Source organism: Vulpes vulpes, chromosome 8 (assembly GCF_048418805.1).
Source record: "Vulpes vulpes isolate BD-2025 chromosome 8, VulVul3, whole genome shotgun sequence".
NCBI lineage: Eukaryota > Metazoa > Chordata > Mammalia > Carnivora > Canidae > Vulpes > Vulpes vulpes.
Genome location: NC_132787.1, coordinates 58,275,802 through 58,295,131, shown reverse-complemented (window position 1 = coordinate 58,295,131; position 19,330 = coordinate 58,275,802). Strand labels below are relative to the sequence as shown.

At 41.3% G+C, this 19,330-nt stretch overlaps 1 protein-coding gene across 6 annotated transcripts in view; it reads left to right on the top strand.

Annotated features, from left to right (window-relative positions):
- SLC22A15 (solute carrier family 22 member 15) overlaps positions 1 to 19,330 on the top strand; it is a 90,073-nt gene that overhangs the window by 54,447 nt on the left and 16,296 nt on the right. For 3 of the 6 annotated variants that reach the window (XR_012003065.1, XR_012003063.1, XM_072766799.1), the window contains exons 7-9: positions 3,050 to 3,190; positions 5,355 to 5,440; positions 18,266 to 18,386. Coding sequence is in view for 3 of the 6 variants with exons in the window: in XM_072766799.1 (XP_072622900.1) it covers positions 3,050 to 3,190; positions 5,355 to 5,440; positions 18,266 to 18,386 (348 nt within the window). In the remaining 3 variants the exon portion in view is untranslated. Of the gene's footprint in view, positions 1 to 3,049; positions 3,191 to 5,354; positions 5,441 to 18,265; positions 18,497 to 19,088; positions 19,157 to 19,330 lie in introns of all 6 variants that reach the window. The other 3 variants (XR_012003064.1, XM_072766800.1, XM_072766802.1) reach the window with 2 other exon arrangements.

Sequence of the window (19,330 nt, the reverse complement as noted above, 5' to 3'; positions counted from 1 at the left end):
AGCATCTCCTAGTTATGCCAGTACATTCTGCTAGGGTGCCATAATTCGGGTCCATTGTTAGGGTGTGAACATCATACTTACTGGCTTGAAGGACTGTTGTGCTGGTTGGTATGCATTTGCCATGAAGGCAGCGTGGAAACCAACCTTTTTCATGTGGGAATTAAGGAGCATGACCTATGAAAGTGATCTTAGATAGAAAGCTGTAAAGAACAGCAGATTGAGAGGAAGATGCTGTGAATATATTTTTCTATATCATGGTTCTCTTTTTCTATGCAGCCAAGCACTGGCTGCCACCTGTATGGTTAGAGGCCAGGGCCACACCAACTGCTGCCTTCCCCACAGACCCAGAACAGTGCTGGAATATCACAGATGCAGAATAAATGTGGAACAGAGGACATAAGCTTGGAGACATGGAGATTAAGGGAACTTTTAAAAGCAAACCTGACAATCTGGCACAGAAGCTGATCATTTGAGGATCTGCCTATCGCAGACACTTAGGAAATATGTTCAGGTGCTTTGGGCTCTATAAAATTCCACATTTGCATGTCATATAGACAGGCAAACTCTCTGCCTACTTCATGAGGATAATTTACTTCTTGTTTTTAAAGTTTTTGGGGGTTTTTTGAGGCATACTAAGTTTTGGATTCTGGCCTTCAGGGGATAAAAAACAGACGAACAAACAAACAAAGTAGACTGGGAGCCAGGGAGAATGTCCCTGTTTATTTTATATTTTACACAGCCAAAGGAGTTCTTCTCAAATAAACCTCTTCCCCCTGGGCTCCAAATGCTAAAATATGCCATAATAGAGACAGTGTCATTGCACATAACTGCTGTTGTTTTTGAAGATGCCATAAAACTCTTAAGTCTTTTCTGTGGATCTGTCATCGAAGAAGGCCCTTACCAGGGAGTAAAATGATACCTCTGTGTTTCACATCTGTTCCTTTGGTTATTTCCCACACTAGTACTTTTTTTTAAATAGTTCTTTGATGCCCTAAATATACTGTTAAATATTTTGCAAGCATTCTAAATTTTTATTGAAGCCCATAAAAAGGATTGAAATGATTTTAATAGCTGTAATTATGCATCCCAATGTGACCCACTTGCCATTAAGGAACCTCGTGAGCAGAGTCCCTGCCTTGGGACCATAGTCCCTCCTTTCCCATGCTCTCCCACCACTGGCAGGTTCTGCATGCCTCTCATGTCCTGAACTGGCTTAGTTTATTTGTGTCTGACTTGCTACTATTCAAACTGTGTTTAAATATGTATGTGTGTTTCCATGGCTGGAATTACTTCACTGGGATATTTATTTATTTATTTATTTATTTATTTATTTATTTATTTGGGTTTTGTTTTGTTTTTGAGAGAGAGGGAGCATGAGAGCAAGCAGAGAGAGGGGTAGAGGGGCAAAGAGGGGGAGGGGGGAATCCCAAGATGCGAGGCTTGGTCTCACAACCCTGAGATCATGACCTGAGCCAAAATCAAGAGTTGGATGCTTAACCAACTGAGCTACCTAGGAGCCCCAGGATTTCTGTGTTCAGTGCAGAGTAGTCACACACTGATACACACAACACATGGCAGAAGAGAGTGTTTACTGCAGGTAGAAAGGATTTTTAAAATAGTTTAGAAAGCTGCATGGGTTTAAATTGTTTACCTTACTGCTTGCAGACAAGCTGCTAGGGACAGGGAACACAGACAGCCCAGTGTCACCTTGCATCCTCACACATGATGGCCTGGCTCCGACACTGCTCATCATCCTTAGTACACGAGTGACAGCTCCACCCAGTGAGCTGTAGCAGGAAGTAGCTGCTGCCACTGGCTCATTTGCCAGGGAGGGATGACCCACTAAGCAGTCCATCTCCAGCCCTTTCGCCTCCTCCTGTCTCTCTCCTGTTCCCTGCAGCCCCTTCTTAATAGCCCTGGACACATGACCCACTTTGCTGTTTTGGCAGATATGGAAAGAAAGCTTTCCGTCTTCTGCTTGATCTCCTGATAGCCGTAGCTCATCGGACGTTTTCTAAGGAAACCTAAGGGAACCAAACAGGAACTTCCCTGTAATAAACACCTGTCAAGCTGAATTGCAAAAACATAAAAACTGACGGATTTCCAAAGCCTGCAGTACATTTTGTAGAAATGTATGGTTTACAAAATGTGTTCATAGACTAGTAAAGCCTAGTTTTAGGGTTTTGCTTTTGTTCATTCTGTTCTGTTTCATTTTATTTTCAATAATTCCATTTCCTAGGCACAGACGTTTGTTTGTTTCTCTGTCTGAGAAAGCCCCAGCTTGGAGCTTCAGGATGGCACTTTGTTGGGCTTATGAGCTCCCGGGCTCCTCAGTTCCTGGCCCATGGGAGGTAGGATCAGTACCTGGCACAGTGCCTGCTGCCTAGCAGGCTCTCCCCAAGTGTTGCAGCAAGAGCATGCAAAAATAGACTGACGGCTTCTCAAAGGGTCCTTCCTCAGCTGCTCCTCCTGGAGGATCCAGCCCCTGCTGGGCTCCTGGTCTTCTCTTTCCCATCTGGATGTTGGCAGCATAGACACCTGGCAAATGCTGGGCGAGTTGAGAACCTGGTCAAGGGTTGGAGGGCCAGTCATTTCTGGCCTGCAGGTGACCCACTGGCCATCCAGTCGCTTCTCAGCACTCGTTCTCAACACCGTCCTCTGTTGGCTTTCCCCTTGGGAGCTCTTTTCTCGAGTCATTTTGACAATATCACAGCAGTCGCCTGTGGCAAGTGTTCCATAAACTGCCGGATTAAATAAAGCGAGAATAGTCATTGTCTTCTATTAAATGCAGATATGCCTGATGAAAGGACAGACAATGTCTTTGCCCTTTTGGGAGCTGGCCGAAAGCATCTAGCTGTAGCTCAACGGCCCCTTTCATTTGTATTTTTTTTCCTAGTATAAATGTAGATTGAGATAGGAAGGTCACTGGGAACGTCAAGCTTATTGCTTTAGACAGATGACATTATACTGAGCTAGTGATTGAATCTTCTCTGGCAGATTCTCATATGCTTTTTCTGTTGGCTTTCTTGTCTCTTATCCCCAACTGCAGGTTTGTGTGCAGCTTGGTGTACTATGGCCTCACTCTCAGCGCAGGCGATCTAGGCGGAAATATTTATGCCAACCTGGCCTTGTCCGGCCTCATAGAGATTCCCTCTTACCCTATCTGCATCTACTTGATTAATCAAAAATGGTGAGTATAGATGAATATGAAATGCAGCACATAGGGTACACACATATACATGCCCTTAAATCCATAAGTACTTAAGTTCTGTTGTCTTTGTCCATAGGCAGTATCTGCTAAGTGCTTCGTGGTGATTAGAATGCTTTTCAGTGCAAATGCAGTTGGAATTCATTTTTTAGTTTGGTATTTCTTGGGTTTCGTGTTTATGAGTTTTTCTGCAGGATATCAATCCAATATGGAAATACACTACCACTGGAAGGTTTTGCATAGTCTGTGTGTAATCTGAGAGCCCCAACAGATAAGGTTATTGACTCTCTGGAGATAGAACTCCATGGACCCAGCCCCTATCATCTAGAAGTCCTTACACAAGGCATAGAACTGGAGGACCTGACAAGACTTTTCTTAACCTCTTAAGGCCCACTCGACTTTGTAGAGGGGAGGAATGCATCCTGCTTTTGTTACTTGTCAGCAGGCAGTTTAGCAATGCTTTTTAAAAGCTCTTTTATAGAGCACCTTTCTCAGTTTCCTTAGGTCACTTCTGTTACTGAGCCCCTGACCAGGGCAACTGAGCATCCCACTCAGGGTGAACCAGCTGGATTGTGCCATTTCTCATTTTCCAGAAATCCTCATTTTAACCCAAACAGCATTCCTTTTGCGTGATGCATGGTGCTATTGTCGTGGATAGCGGGCTCAGTGCGTTTTGAAGGGCAGGTTGGGATTCTGTTCAGCTGAAGGCTTTTCTCTGGGAGCGGTCCCGGTCATCTCTGCTGACCCCTCTATTAGTGACTGAACTTGCTGTCATCGCAGTCCAAGAGCCAAGTCCGGCTGCATATTCAGAAATCTGTCTGCATCACCTCTAGGGTGCCAGACATCCCTCATTTGTGTTGTCGCAGCTTCTGTGCATGCCTCTGGTGACCACATAAGGTTTTAGAAGGATGCCATCCCAGGGAGTAGCCTGTATGGCTTTGTATCCCTACTGCCTGCCTAGCATGGTGCCTGTCCGTTGAAAGGCGTTCAGTACTGATGTTAAATGAGGTGCCATGAACTGGAGACTCACATGCTGTCCCGTTTCCCAGCTGTAGTTTTATGGCTGTGCCAGGGGATGGCTTTGACAAGTTAGCTTCCATGTACTTATCCTTAAACTAGGACTTATAAAATTCTCTGGCAGAGTTGTTACAAAGGTCACAAGCACTACCAGAGTTCCTCCAAGGGACCTACCACGTCATAGGCCCTTAGGGAGGGGAGGCTTGTTAATGCCAGTCCCCTTCCCCCAAGCCTCCAGCTCTTCTTTGAAAATTATTTCCCTTAATAAAGTGTGCAACACACATCACTTAATTCTGACATACTAGCAAGAAATGTCTTTCAGTTTGTATTTCTAAGAGAGAGAACTTTGTTTTACAGTGTTTAAAATTTGCGATGACGTGGATGGAACTAGAGGGTATTGTGCTGAATGAAGTGTCAGAGAAAGACAAATACCCTATGATTTCACTCATATGGGAAGTTTAGGAAACACAGCAGAGGAACACAGGGGAAGGAAAGGAAAAAATAAGAGGGAAACAGGGAGGCAAACCATAAGAGGCTTTTAACTATAGAAACAAACTGAGGGTTGTTGGGGGGGAGATGGGTCGGGGGTTGGGGTAACCGCATGATGAACACTGATCTCTGCCTCTGAAACTATTCATACTGAAACTATTCATACACCGTATGTTAATTCATTGATTTTTAACTAAAATTCAAAAAATGAACTGCTAAAAGATTCATGTAATGAGGAGAGGAAGTAAGCTGGAAGATTCCGCTCTCCATGGTTCATTTGCATCCTCCGGGAGATGTAGAGCAGAGCACATGCCATACAGGTTCATAGTGAGGATTAAGTAAGATACCCAGTGGAAAGCATTCAGCACTGCCTGGAACACAGTGAACCTCACAGAGATAGAATGATTCTCTGTTCTTTTCCTGCACACGCCATTCCATTCTGCCATCCAGCTGGTTTTCCCTTGTTTTGTGATGGTTACGTATTTTATGTCCTGGTCAGTCACATTTGCCATCCATTCCTTAAGCAACGATGAACATATATAATGAAACCAGGGACATTTCAGAAAGAAGGTTCAGGAGATGAAGCAGATGAAGTTATAAGATCCTCGAGAGAAATGTGTCATTTCTTTCTATTGTTTAGGTTTGGTCGGAAGCGCACATTAGCAGCATTTCTGTGCCTAGGAGGACTGGCTTGTCTTATTGTAATGTTTCTTCCAGAAAAGAAAGGTATGCCTTTCAGAATTCTACAGAATGGTTTTGAACAGCACTTTTATTACAATGAATCTCAATATAGTAGAGAGATTACCATATGCCATGCTTCATTTCTGTGATTGCATATTATTTAGTGATTGTGTGGGGTATAATGGGCCAGATTCTTCCCATTGCCTAAACTATTCTCTGAGTGAATAATGTGCTTAGAGGTGCACTATTAATTCTTTCAGGCGATTAAGCTACCATCTGGGGTGTCTGGGCTGCGGTACCGGTGATGTTAGAGTTGTTTATTTGATGATGGGGAGGATCATTTAGCTCTGCAGAGAGAGAAACTCCATCCAGGGCTACAAATAGCACTCCCCATCCCAGCCAATCACAGATCAGAGGTCAGAGCCGCTGATTCTCAAAGGCAGCCTTGGCACCCTCGGCATATCCATCCATATTCCCACGACACCCTGATGGTAACAGCATAATAAGAGTGATAGGGACTCCTGGGTGGCTCAGTGGTTGAGCATCTGCCTTCGGCTCAGGGCGTGATCCTGGAGTTCCAGGATCAAGTCCCATATCAGGCTCCCCTGGGGGGGCTTGCCTCTCTGCCTGTGTCTCTGCCTCTCTCTGTGTCTCTCATGAATAAATAAGTAAAATCTAAAAAAAAAAAAAAAAAAAAAAGTGACATTAACTGTTGGTGACAACTGACATTTTCTCAGTATTATATAAAGTATGAACAAAACATCTTTAGGAAATCTGGTGTTTTTTATATATTTGTAGCTTTGATGTGCATCCTCATCTAACTTGATTTCTGCCCCTCTATAGAAATTATGTAGACAGTGATGGTTCTTAATCTTTTTTTTTTTTTTGCTCTAGCACACCTAAGGAAGCTAGCTATTGTGTCAAAGACTGATTTCTGGCAATAAAGAGTGGATTATAACACACTGCAGCTGGGGCATATGGTACAACAAAATCCCTCCTTTGGGGGCTTTGGGATCTTAATAGGCCTCCATCCTGGAGCTTTTACTTCAGTGCGAATCATTGTGAGGCAGTTTATATAAAGTTTGACAGCTGCTAGAAACACAAGAATTTACTTCCTGACACAACGTATCACATATGAAACACTCCTTTGATCATTGCTTCTCCTTGAGATTCAGTTGTAGCAGTGTCTCACTGAAGACCCCCAAGGCCACATATTCTAGTTCTGTAACCCTCCAGAACACTCGCTGTGCTGCTGGTTGCCATCTCAAGTTCTATGCCTTGAGTCCAGGGGACAGTTTGCTCCCCACTGTGGATGTGACTCATATTTAGAACAACCTTATAGTGATTTTCATGGAATCACAGAAACTAGAAAATTCAGTAAGTTTGCCTAGTTCTTATTCTCCAAGGAAATCATCACCTCTGCTAGTGCCAGAAAACGGAGAGTCCTCAGCTCTCACCTTGCTGTGGGTTTATAGAACCAAGCACCCAGTTCTGTTTGTCTGGGATAGGCTGTATGTAGCAGGCTTAGAGTCATAGGTTGAGATTCAGATTTTGTTTTTCCTAGGCAACTTGGAAATTCAGTTTCTTTCTTTCTTCTTTCTTTCTTTCTTTCTTTCTTTCTTTCGATTTATTTATTCATGAGAGACACAGAGAGAGGCAGCGAGAGAGGCTGTAGCAGGCTTAGAGTCATAGGTTGAGATTCAAATTTTGTTTTTCCTAGGCAACTTGGAAATTCGTTTCTTTTTTTCTTTTCTTTTCTTTTTTTCTTTTCTTTTTCTTTTTCTTTTTCTTTTTCTTTTTCTTTTTCTTTCTTTTCTTTCTTTCCATGAGAGACACAGAGGCAGCAAGAGAGGCAGAGGGATGAGCAGGCTCCATGCAGGGAGCCCGATGTGGGACTCGATTCTGGGATTCTGGGATCATACCCTGAGCGGAAGGCAGACACTCAACCACTGAGCAACCCAGGTGTTCCAGTTGCTTTCTATCTGTAATAGTCCTGTATTTTTTTTGTTGCCTGTAAAGAAACATTTTTCCTTGTTGCCATAAGCACCCCTGTAACCTGTCACACCTCTGCCAGCCTGCCCAGTTAATGTCTTTCTTCCTGCCATATAGCTGTGCACTTCAGGGAAATGACCCCCCAGCCCAACACTGTGCACATGGCGCTTTCTACAAAAGCCCAAAGTGAAAGGAGATGTGAACTGTGTGGTCTCCATCCAGACCCGTCCTCACTCTCTGCTCACTTCAAGTCAGTTTTAAGAGAGAGAAGCTCAAGCCCTTTTTTTGGCTGTGCCCCTGGGTGGACAGGGAATAAGGAACAGCTAGCAGGATATCTTTCATACTCCAGGAGTATGTCTCAGCAACTTGGTACCTCTGTTATACCTAGAAAAGTAGACATCTGGTCTATTTTTGAAGATTTCTAGGAAAAGAAACCTCACTGTGTCCCTTAGAAAATTCTATTTTTAATAGCCATTAGAACGGGCCTCTTCCACCACAACTGAGCCCATTTCCTTTCCTTTTAATTCACCACCAGAGATGGAGAACAGATGGCCGGTCCCTTTTCTTGCATAATCCTTTCTATATTTGCTGGGAGTGTTCTTAAGTATTCCTGAATCTTTTCTTCATTGAGCTGAGACAATTTGTTCTTTAAACTTTCTTTGAACCTTTCACACTTACTCCTTAGAACATTTTGACGGCTCAGTTTTAAATCTGTTTTTTCAAAGTTCTGAACCTTAAGCTACTTCTTATAAAAGTTCTGATAAATATATATTAAGAGAGAGATCTAATAGTTTGAAAATCCCTGTTAGCATCTTGTGTGAGCTTGGAGACCACACATCTTCTCACTGCTTTTTGTGTCCATTTTCCCTTACTTTTTCTCACTAAACACATTCACTGTCTTCTTTCTGACAATGTAGATGTCCCAGTGCTGGCTGACTTTTGTTTTGGTACCTGTGTATGATTGTGGTTCTCTGTGTCTGAGGCGCAGACAGACATATAGACAGGTACACCTTTAGAAGAAACAGCCAATAAACTAGAAAACAGATGCTTTGGCATTCCTTAACTTGTGGTTTATAGTTATTAGGCAAAGTAGCCTGCCCAGTGCATATTTGCACATTGGTTGGCCTCCAAGTAAATGTTCTCCCTGGGGATAGTTTACCAGGTGGCCACTAATATTTTTCTACAGATTTCTCATCATTCATTTTACCTGATTTCTGTCCTTGCTCAAAAGACCCTAATTAAACCTACAGTACTGTCATTTATAAAGGTTAACTATATACTGGGTTCTCTTCATTTATAGAAGATAATATGTAATATCCCCATTTCATACAGTAACTAAAGTTCAGTTGGGTCAAGTAACTTGTCTGAGTTTGCATAGCAAGTAAGCAGCACACCCAGGATTCAGATTTCAGGTCTTTCTGACTCTAAAATCAGTGCTGTTTGGGGGAATGCTGTTTTGCCCACTTAGAGTTTTATAACTAGAGTATTCATTGCACATGGTGAAGCTCTTGTCTTAGAGAATTAATACCGACTAATTAGAGCTGGTTCTTAACTCTTCAGTAGGCAGGTCTGATGGGAATTGGCCAGGGTTCAAGAACCCAGATTGTCAGAGTGACACTGAGCTCTTGTTGGCAAGGTCCTGGCAGTTTGGTCCTGCCAGAGACCAAGTACTAGGGAGTCATAGCACACAACCAGATAAACAAGTTTCACAGGTGAAAGAGTGCCCTCAGATCTCTACTCTGAGCTCCTTTATATCTCATTTCTCTTATCAACCTCTGTCCATTTCTTATTCACTTGACTTCTCTAGTGCTTGCTATATACAGGATGCTATTCATAAACGAGACCTAAACCCTTGACTCAAGAGGCTTACAGTCTGTTAGGGAAAATGAGTGATTAGAGAACAACAACAACAACAATAAAAGTCAGAAGGTACCATATGAGAATTGACAACAAAATGCTATGGGGACTTTAACTTCAGACCACAATCTTAATGGAGACCAGCTTTCCTCCTGTGTTAGACAACTGTAAACCCAGACAAACTCTAAGAAGCACTGTCAGACACTGGACAAGAGGCTACACAGGACAGACAGTGATCCCTGATAGGAAGGAAATAAAGTGCTCCCTAAGAGTTACATAGCTTAGCATCTCTGAGCCACTGTACAAAGACTGGGAGCCCAGCAAATCTCAGTGCTTTACTCTATTGAAAAGACAGTATTAAAACTTGAGGAGGCCAAGATTTCAAGAATTGGCTGGAAAAAATACTGAAAAGGAATAAGATACAAAGAGGAAGAACTCCAGATATCTGCAGAAGGGGCCTCCAAGTCTTTGGCTGCTTACTGATCTCTGTATGAGTTTGAGGAAGCTACTGAGGTCACAGAGGACCACCAGGAAGCAGCATTCAGAGCAGTTCTTGGAACCCAAGGCCATGCCTAGTTTCTTTTCAGCCAGATATGCTGTGCTAGGTAGAGACTTCCTGGGTCAACGTAGCCCTACACTAAAGGCTATTCTATGCTTGCCCTCAAAGTACTTTAAAAGTCTGAGAAGGATGAAGTGATTCCAAATAACTTAACTGCATCCCAGAACAAAGAGCAACAGTATTTAAAGGAATACAACAAAATCCAGCACCTAACAATATAACATCCACGTTGTGTGGCATCCAACCAACATTACCAGGCAGGAAAATACCACCAGCAACCAGGAGACATATCAATAGAAACAAAGCCAGAAATGACCCAGATCAAATGAGGAGACAAGAACTTTAAAACAGCTATTATCAGTTTGTTCCACATGTTTAAGAAGATAGAAGAAAGTATAATCATCCCGAACGGAGAAGTAGAGGATATAAAAAAGACATCGTGTGACATCTAGAGATGAAGCATACATTATATGAAAAAAAAAATGCAGTGAATGAGATTACCTAGAGAAGAAAGGATCAGTGAAAAGACATAACAAAAGAAAGTATGCAAAATGAAGCAGGAAAATATAATTGAAAAAAAAATTGAAAAAAAAATTGAAAAAAAAAAAAGAAAATATAATTGGATGAAAAGTTAAAAAAAAAAGCTTCAATGAGTTGTAGGACAATACCAAGCCTAACATATTTGTAATTGGAGTCAAAGAAGGAGATAGTCAAGAAAAAATTACTTGTAGAAAAGATGGTCAGATATTTTTGACATTTGATGAAAGCTATAAACACATAACAAGAAAGTTTGTTCATTAAGGAGATGTAAACAGTCCTGACTGTGCAGGCGTCTACAAAATACATGAAGCAAAATTGGATAGAATTGAAAAAATAGACAAATCCGAAATTACAGTTCAATATTTCAGTACCCTTCAACTATTGATAGAAAAATCAGACAGCAAAACTACAGATATGAAGACTTGAACTTGACCTAACTGCCATTTGTCAAACCCTCTACCCTAACACAGCAGAATGTGCATTCCATCTGAAGGACACATGGAACATTACCAAGTGTTTGGGCCATAAAACAAGTTTCAATAAAATGAAGAGAATTGAAATATTCCAAAAATAGTTATTTGATGAGAATGGAATTAAGCTAGCCATCAGTAACTGAAAGGTATCAGGGAAATCCTCATATATCTGGATTTAAAAAACCACTCTTCTAAAAACCCACAAGTCAAAGAAGAAAGGAAATCACAAAGGAAATTAGAAAATTTTAATTGAACAATAATTAAAGTTTAACATATGGAAGTTTGTGGGATGCAGTAAAGCGGTGCTTAGAGAAAAATTTAATTGAAAATGTCTGAATAAAGTCTTCAAATTAATGATTTAAGCTTCTTTCTTAAAAAAAAATAGAAGACAAACTTTAAAAAATGACAAGCACAAAACAAGGACGAGGAAGCAAATAATAAGCAAAAATCAATGAAGTAAAAACAGGAAAACACTGGGAGAAAAAAAAAATCAATGAAACCAAAAGTTGGTTGTTGAAATCCATAAAATCTGTAAACCTCTAGCCCACATGAATAGAGGATAAAGAGAGAAGATGCACATTGCCAATATTGGGAATGAAAGAGGGGAACCTATAGTATCTGTCGCCATTTATAAGGGAATATTGTGAACATTTTTATGCCAGTAATCCAAATTGGGCAAAAATGGATCACTTACTTGAAAGATACAAGCTACCAATGTATACTCAAAAACACAATTAACCTAAATAGCCCTCTATCTATTCAAGAAATTTAATTTGTAGGTAAAAACATTCCTACAAGAGAATTCCAAGCCCAGATGGCTTCACCAGTGAATCCTGTGAAACACTTAAAGGAAGAAATAACACCAATTCTATATATTCTCCCAGAAAATAGAAAAGGAAGGAATACTCTTCCAACTTAATTTGTGAGGTCAGCAATTATCGTGATGCTAAAACCAAACAAAGACTTTACAAGAAAACTGTAGATCAGTATAGATGCAAAAATCCTGAACTAAATATTAACAAATTGAATTCAACAGTGCACAAAAAAAGGGTAGTATGTCATGACCAAGCAGGGTATATGCTACCAATGCAGGGTTAGTTTGACATTCAAAGGCTAATTGGTGTTATTCACCATTTTAAAAAGCCAAAAGAAAAAAAATCATATGATCCTGTCAATACAAGTATAAAAAGCACTCGTCAGAATTCAATATCCATTCATTATAAAAACCATAAGAAACTGAAGTAATTGATAAAGGGCATCAAGGGAAAGCCTACAGCTAATATCACAGTTGATGGTGAAAAAGTAAATACTTGCTCCCTAAGATCAGGACAAAGGCAAGGATGTCCATTCTTACACTTCTGTGGACATTGTACTGAAATTACTAGTGAATATGACAAGGCAATAGAAAGAAATTAAAGGGATCCAGGTTGGAATAAAGAAGTAAAACTGTTTTTATTCACAAGACTACATGGTTGTCCCCATAGAAAATCCTAGGGAATATACAAAAAAATCTACTAGAATTAATACATGTGAACACTTTTATTTCTATATATTAGCAACAAACAAAACTGAAAGAAAATACCATTTATAATAAATAAAAATGAAATATATTTAGAGGCAAATTTTACAAAATATATTTGAGACCTGTAGAGAACTATGAAATACAAAACATTGATGAGAGAAAGTCAAAGAAGATACTAAATAAATGAATTGGTGGTGATTAATAATTAATTAATAATAAGTATTATTATTACATAGAGAAATTACCATGCTCAGGGTCAGAAGATCTTGTTTAAGGCATCAGCTCTCCCCGAATCAGTCTATCTTCAGCACAGTCAATCTCAATACAATTTCCAACAGACTTTTTGTGGAGAAAAAGATTGACAAGTTAATAACAAAATTTTTTATGGGCATGTAAAGGATCTAGAATAACCAAAATAACTTTTATCAAGAAAAAGAAAGTTGGAGGATTTATCCTACCTGATTTTAAAACTTACTACAAAGTTAATCATTATACTATATTGCAGATAGGAATGGCTGTATAGATAATAGAATTTAGTATGAAATAAACCCATGCATGCGGTCAGTTGGTTTTTTTGTTTGTTTGTTTGGTTTGGTTTGGTATTTATTTTATTTTATTTTTATTTTTTTGGTTTATTTTATTTTTTGGCCTGAGATTTTGATCACTTATTAAAAATGTTTTATCCAATTGTAACATACATAAAATTGCACACAGTCAATTGATTTTTAGCAAAGATGACAAGTCAGTTAAATGAGGAAAAGATAATCTTTTCACCAATTGGTGCTGGGATAATTGGATGTCCATGTGCAAACAATTTTACATCAATTTGCTTGTCACATCATATACAGTAATTAACTCAAAATGGATGGGAGACTCAAATGTAAAGGCTAAAACTATACAAGCTCTATAAGAGAATGTAGAAGAAAAACCTTACTGCAATTTAGGCAAAGATTTCTTAAATGAGACAGAAAATGAAAAAAAAAATTATTAGTTAGACTTCAAAATGAAAAACTTTTGTTTTTTGAAAGACATAAAGAAATGAAGAACAAGGCACAGACTGAGAAAAATAATTACAAAGCATATACCTGATAAGGACTTATATCCAGAATATAGAATTGGACTCTTGCAGCTTAATAATAAGAAAAAAATTGGGCAGAAGATTTGAACGGACGCTGCTCCAAAGGGACAAGAAAATGGTCAATAAGCATGGGAAAAGATGTCCAATCATTTGACATTAGGGAAATGGAAATCAAAACCACAATGAGATATATACCAGTATGCACCTGTTAGAATGGCTAAAATTAAAATTAAAATTACCGTCATTGGCAATGATGAGGAAGAACCAGGCTGATAGAAATGTAAAATGGACACTTTGAAAAACATTAGTAGCTTATTTAAAAGGGAAACTTGCACTTGCACTTGCACTTGCACTCACTTTTTTTTTTTTTTTTTTTTCTGTTGGAGCATCTGTAACTTTCAGCACACACTGGTTTGAAACAGAGGTGTACCCCGGACCCCTTGTCAGCACCCTCTGACAAGGACCTTGACACTCATGCCTGTATTTCCAGCTCTGCTTGGCCCAGCATGGAACATGCTTAGCCTGCACACACGGAGGGGCGAGGGGATGGGGAGCGTGGCAGCATGGAGTGCCTGGGCAGCTCGAGGACCAGGGTTTGTTCTGACTCCGGGCTGTACGGGAGTGTACCCACAGCAGGTGCTCGGTGCATGTGCGCTGAGTGTGGCTGTGCGAAGGGAGAAAGGCACACTACTTCAGGGGGTCCTAGGAGGGGCCTGGGCTGAAGGGCAGACAGTGCAGCGGGGCCCAGGGACCTCCAACCAACGCATCAGCGAGGGCTTCCTGAAGGAAGCGGGGTCTTGCTGGGCCTTGACAGGTAGAACTTGGCCTTGTGAAGGGGGGACCAAGGGGGCAAAGACCTGCTACAGTGAGGAGGAGGCAGGCACACAGGCCACAGAGGGGGTTCGTGAGGCTGAAGATTCAGAAGGGCCGTGGGTGCAGCTAAGGCTCTTGAAAAGTCCTCTCTGGATTCTGGAACTGAGTTCTTAGCAGAAAGGTAATGGGATTAAAGCAGTGCTTTGGAAAGGCCACTCTGGGACAGAGGGGAGCAGCTGGGGACGTGGTGGAGCAAGCAGGAACCAGCTTTGGAAAGCAGAGGAGAGAGGAGGCCTGAGCTGTGACAGCCCCACGAGGGGGAGATGAGGGACACCATAATCCTCATCTTCGCCAACAAACAGGACCTGCCTGATGCCATGAAACCCCACGAGATCCAGGAGAAACTGGGCCTGACCCGGATTCGGAACAGGAACTGGTATGTGCAGCCCTCCTGTGCCACCTCAGGGGATGGACTCTATGAGGGGCTCACATGGTTAACCTCTAACTACAAATCCTGATGAGCATTCTCCACCTATCCCCCGGAAGGAGAGAAATCAGAAACCCATTCATAGGATTATCGAGTTATATAAACTCACCATTACCTAGTGAATCAGGGACGCAGATTTACACAAAGACTTTGATGCAAATGTTCATAGTGGCTTTATTAATAATAGCCCCCAAGTGGAAGGAACCCAAATACCCATTGGCTGAAGAATGGATAAACAAATTGTGGCATATTCATACAATGAAATATTGCTCAAGAACAACAACAAAAGAATTGAACTCTGACCTACCAATATACACAACAACATGGATAAATATCAACAACATTAAATGCTAACTAAAAGAAGCCAGACACAGAAGTCTACAAATTGAATTATTTTATTCATGTGAAATTTTAGAAATGGTGAAACTATAGTGACAGAAATTTGTGCATATATGTTATTTTTCTTTAAAAAAAAAGTGTATGGAAAGCAAATAATTTTGGGGAGTTTTTTGCCCACCTGTGTATCATAGCAAAGAGCATACTGCTATCTTAAAGATATTTAACATATGCATGAGCAACCAGAAATTTTCCATAATCACTCAGTGAATGAAGCAGATAATTTTTTTAAAAATTTGTTTGCAAGAGAGAACATAAGTAGGGAGGGGAAGAGGCAAGGAGAAGCAGAAGGAGAGAGAGAGAAGCAGGCTCCCCGCTGAGCAGGGAGGCCATTGTGCTCCCTCCCAGGACCGTGGCATCATGACCTGAGCCACAGGCAGGTGCTTAACCAACAGAGCCACCCAGGAACCCCTGAAGTAGACAAATAAGTTGAATTTTTACTATTTGAGGTCAGTGAAATATGACTATAGCATACTGAGACTTTTTTTTTCTGGCAACCTCAGATGGACTCTGAGAAAACTTTCAGATAGCTGGTTCTAAAAATGATGTCCTTAGAGCTGCATCATTGGAATAAACTTAAAACCTCTCACATTCAGTGCTATAAAGGATACGGGTGTTTTGAGAATTACCTTTTTTCCCCTCACCAATAATTGAGTTTAGTTTTCCTTTTTAAATTACCTTTTTTTTACCCAGTCACTTTGGACATTTGCTGGTAATAGCCAGTAACATCTGATTTTATTTTCAGATAAAGAACCAAAGTCAGGAATCAAAGGAACCAGCCCAGTGGCTGCAAAGCACTCCTGAACATTGACTCAGGATGACCAACAGCCCAACAGCTCCCCAGGCAGGAGCCCCAGAAAGGATAAAAAATAATTTTCTAATAAAAAGAGCTATCTGACATTGATACGGGCTACCTTGGGATAAGGTAATCTCCCCCAGGTTCAAGTGGTGACTGCAGACTCCATTGTCAGGACCACAGGAGAGAAGTTTTTTCAGGCATCTGATGAGATGTTAGGCTGACATGGGTGCTCTGTGCATACGTGGCTGGACCCTGGTTCCCCACATGGGTTACAGCTGGAAGCCTCCTGAGCTTTACGTGAAAGACTTCTTCCAGCTTTGGATCTTGTGGGTGTTTGGATAAAAGCCTTCTGTGGTGTGCCATTTGAATTCAATTTTCGGGATAGCAATCCCCTAACCTGTTGTTAAAGGTGTTACAGAGTGTTGCTATACAGCTCTGAAAGATGCCATCATGTATGGGTTGAAAACAGTCCCAGAGATCATTTGCAGTAAGGCAAATGTGCATATTCATGTTTGCTTCAAAGCTACCGAATACCTTTTCCTGACACACTTAAGTTTTCTGGAAAATAATTGATGAATTGCCCTTATAATTGTTATAATGGAAGTGATTGTTAGATCTCAGGCGCAGACATATATCTTGGAGTAAACGCTGAAGACAGAGTTCTTTTTCCAGAAGCATTTATGGTTTAAAATAATATATTCAGTACTTAAAAAGCTAGCATCTTCTTCCAAATGGCCTGGCAGAAGAGGAGAAAGCCCCAGATGGTCGGGTTTGGCAGTGCCTGGGCCACTGTGTCGAGGACACCATCTTTAATGTAGATGAAGATTTATTTCATAGTCCAGCCGGGAAGGTGAAGCATATTGTAGGATGGGGTATTTAAATGCCTCCTTCCTTAGAAGTTGAGAGAGCATGAACACAGATTCTTTTTCGCTAAATAATCCCTATTGCAGTCCTTCTACTTATTTGTTCAACAAACAGCAAGCACCACGGAGTATTGTACTATGGGAGACGGTGCAAGGGGCACAGATACAAACGAGATACCAGCCTTCCCCTGAAGTATCTTGAAATATATTTGGGGCAGATGAGATGGAAGAGGAAGCAGCTACAGGAGTGTTTCTGAAGCATGGCAGTTGAATAGATCAGGGACTAGAGATAGTGGAGGTCAAAGGAAGGAAGGAATATTGCTTTTGAGTTATTTAAGGGAAGAGTGGTTTCTATGAGCCATGCAGGCAGCCCCAAGGAAGGGGACAAGTGTATTCTATTTGGCAGAAATGTCAAGGAGGATGAGAGGAAATTACTTTGGTGATTAGGACCTCGCTGTTGACCTTCAGGAGAAGGACTTTGAGGAGAGCATGCTCTCAGAAGCCAGATTGTAGTGAGCTACAAGGCAGAGAAATTGGGGAGATGGAGGATTGGTCACTCATTGATGATGTCTGCCGGTGAAGGGGAAAGTACAACAGAGTCAATGAGATTTTTTTTTTCCTCAGAAGGAAAAATTGTTATTTTGAAAGCAAAGGCTAGTGTGTTATTGAAGGGAGAGGTTAAATATGTTTGAAAGGGAATAATTACACTGTAAGACCCCAGGGAGGATAACGTTAAGCAAGGAAAGAACCACAGGACAATCAGTAGTATTTTGATAGGAAAATGAACAGCCCTAGTATGTGTTTTTGCATTTTATGGAAAGATGTCACATTAGGAAACAAATAGCATTAGTGATCAATAGATTCAAGTAAGAAGTTGAGCAGGAAGAAAGATTAAAAGTAGTTGCACATTTAGAATCTTGTTCTTTAAAGAACGTGAACAATTTATATCCTCTGGTAGTAATTTAACAGGGTTATTCCATGTCTTCCAATGGAACACCAAGAAATGCAAACTGAAGAGAGTTGTTTTCCTGGACCTCGTCTCTGCCTCTTGTATCCATCAGACTTACTCTGTACCCGTGCCAAGGCTTGTCTTGCTAACCACCATTTCACCTCACTGGTTGTTGAACAAGGTTGAGAAAGAGAGGCAAGGAGCCCCATGGTGGATGCGACTTAACGATCCCCATGAAGCTTGCTTTACTGCAGGGCAGAAGTGTTCCAAGAGCCCTGTCATTGAGGAGTAAGCAATTTTCATCACCCATAATGACCACCCTTGTGGAAGATGTCATGGGGACAGCCAGGACACTTGGAAAGTATTCACGTGTGTGTGTTGTGAGTGCCTACCAAGCCTTCTGAATGTGTATTCCGTCATACCCCCTCCTCCCATTTGAGATCAATATTCATGCCTCTGGCTCCTTCAGAATTAACTATGCCATTTAAAGAAATTTTTCTCTCTCTGAAGGACCTCACAGGTGTCACCTTTGTGCTCCTCAGACACAGGTGTGTTTGCGGTGGTGAACAGCCATTCCTTGTCTCTGCTCGGGAAGCTGACGATCAGCGCTGCCTTTAACGTGGTATACATCTACACCTCCGAGCTGTACCCTACCGTCATCAGGTGCGCCTCCCACATCCTGCATGTCTTGTGGGTGCTTGCAGCAACAGAGGCCCAGTTCTCATTCCACCGGGTCCATCGTTAGCGTGCGCCAGCAACAATTCAACAAGCAGGTGTGAGCCCAAAAACTAACTGTGTAGATGATACTCGGGCTACTTGGCAGAGAAAACGTAGCTGTAGTTAGGCCTGAGTTCCCTCCTGTAAATCGTACGAGAAGTATTGTCCACTGAATGCATCCATCACCCAGAGAGTGCTCGGATGCCATTTTGATTTCAGTGGACTGGATTTGTTCAGTCACTCATCCTGTGTCAGGTACATGACAGGCAAGGAAATGAGTCCCTGTTCTCACAGAACCCACATTTTAGCTCAAAATAAGACACATTTTTAAAAAGGTAATTCCACCCAGTAAGAAGTGAAGATGAGGTGTACCTATTAGTTGTTAAATGTGGTTTCTAATGTGTAGGACATGCTTGTGTCAAAAAGAACATATGAATTTCCCCTCATAAGTCTGAAAACAAAATGTGAAGGGCAGGGATTTAGCTCAGTCTTCTTAGAACTGGCTCTCTTGGCCCTGAAGGTATTCCCTAGCTCAACATCTCCCTTGTCTTTTTCAAGATCATTCCAGATGTTTTCCCTCATCCATGCAAACTTAATGATTCTTTCTACCTATTAATTTAAAATCTCTTTTCCTCCAATTTTTCCTAGGCTGTCTGTTACTGGCTGGTCATTTCCTAATTATTCCTCTGACCTGTTTTCTCTGGCTGCTGGCTGTGGTACTGGGGGTGACCATTTTGTCCAAACTGGGGTGTTACCAACAATTGGGCTGGGGTGAAAGGGTGATGGGTGGCCATCCCAACTGCATCCACTCTCATTCCCACTTCTTCCCACCTCTTCCATGTCCATACTCCCCAGGAAGGTAATGTTCCTGGTTTCCTGAGAATATGTGC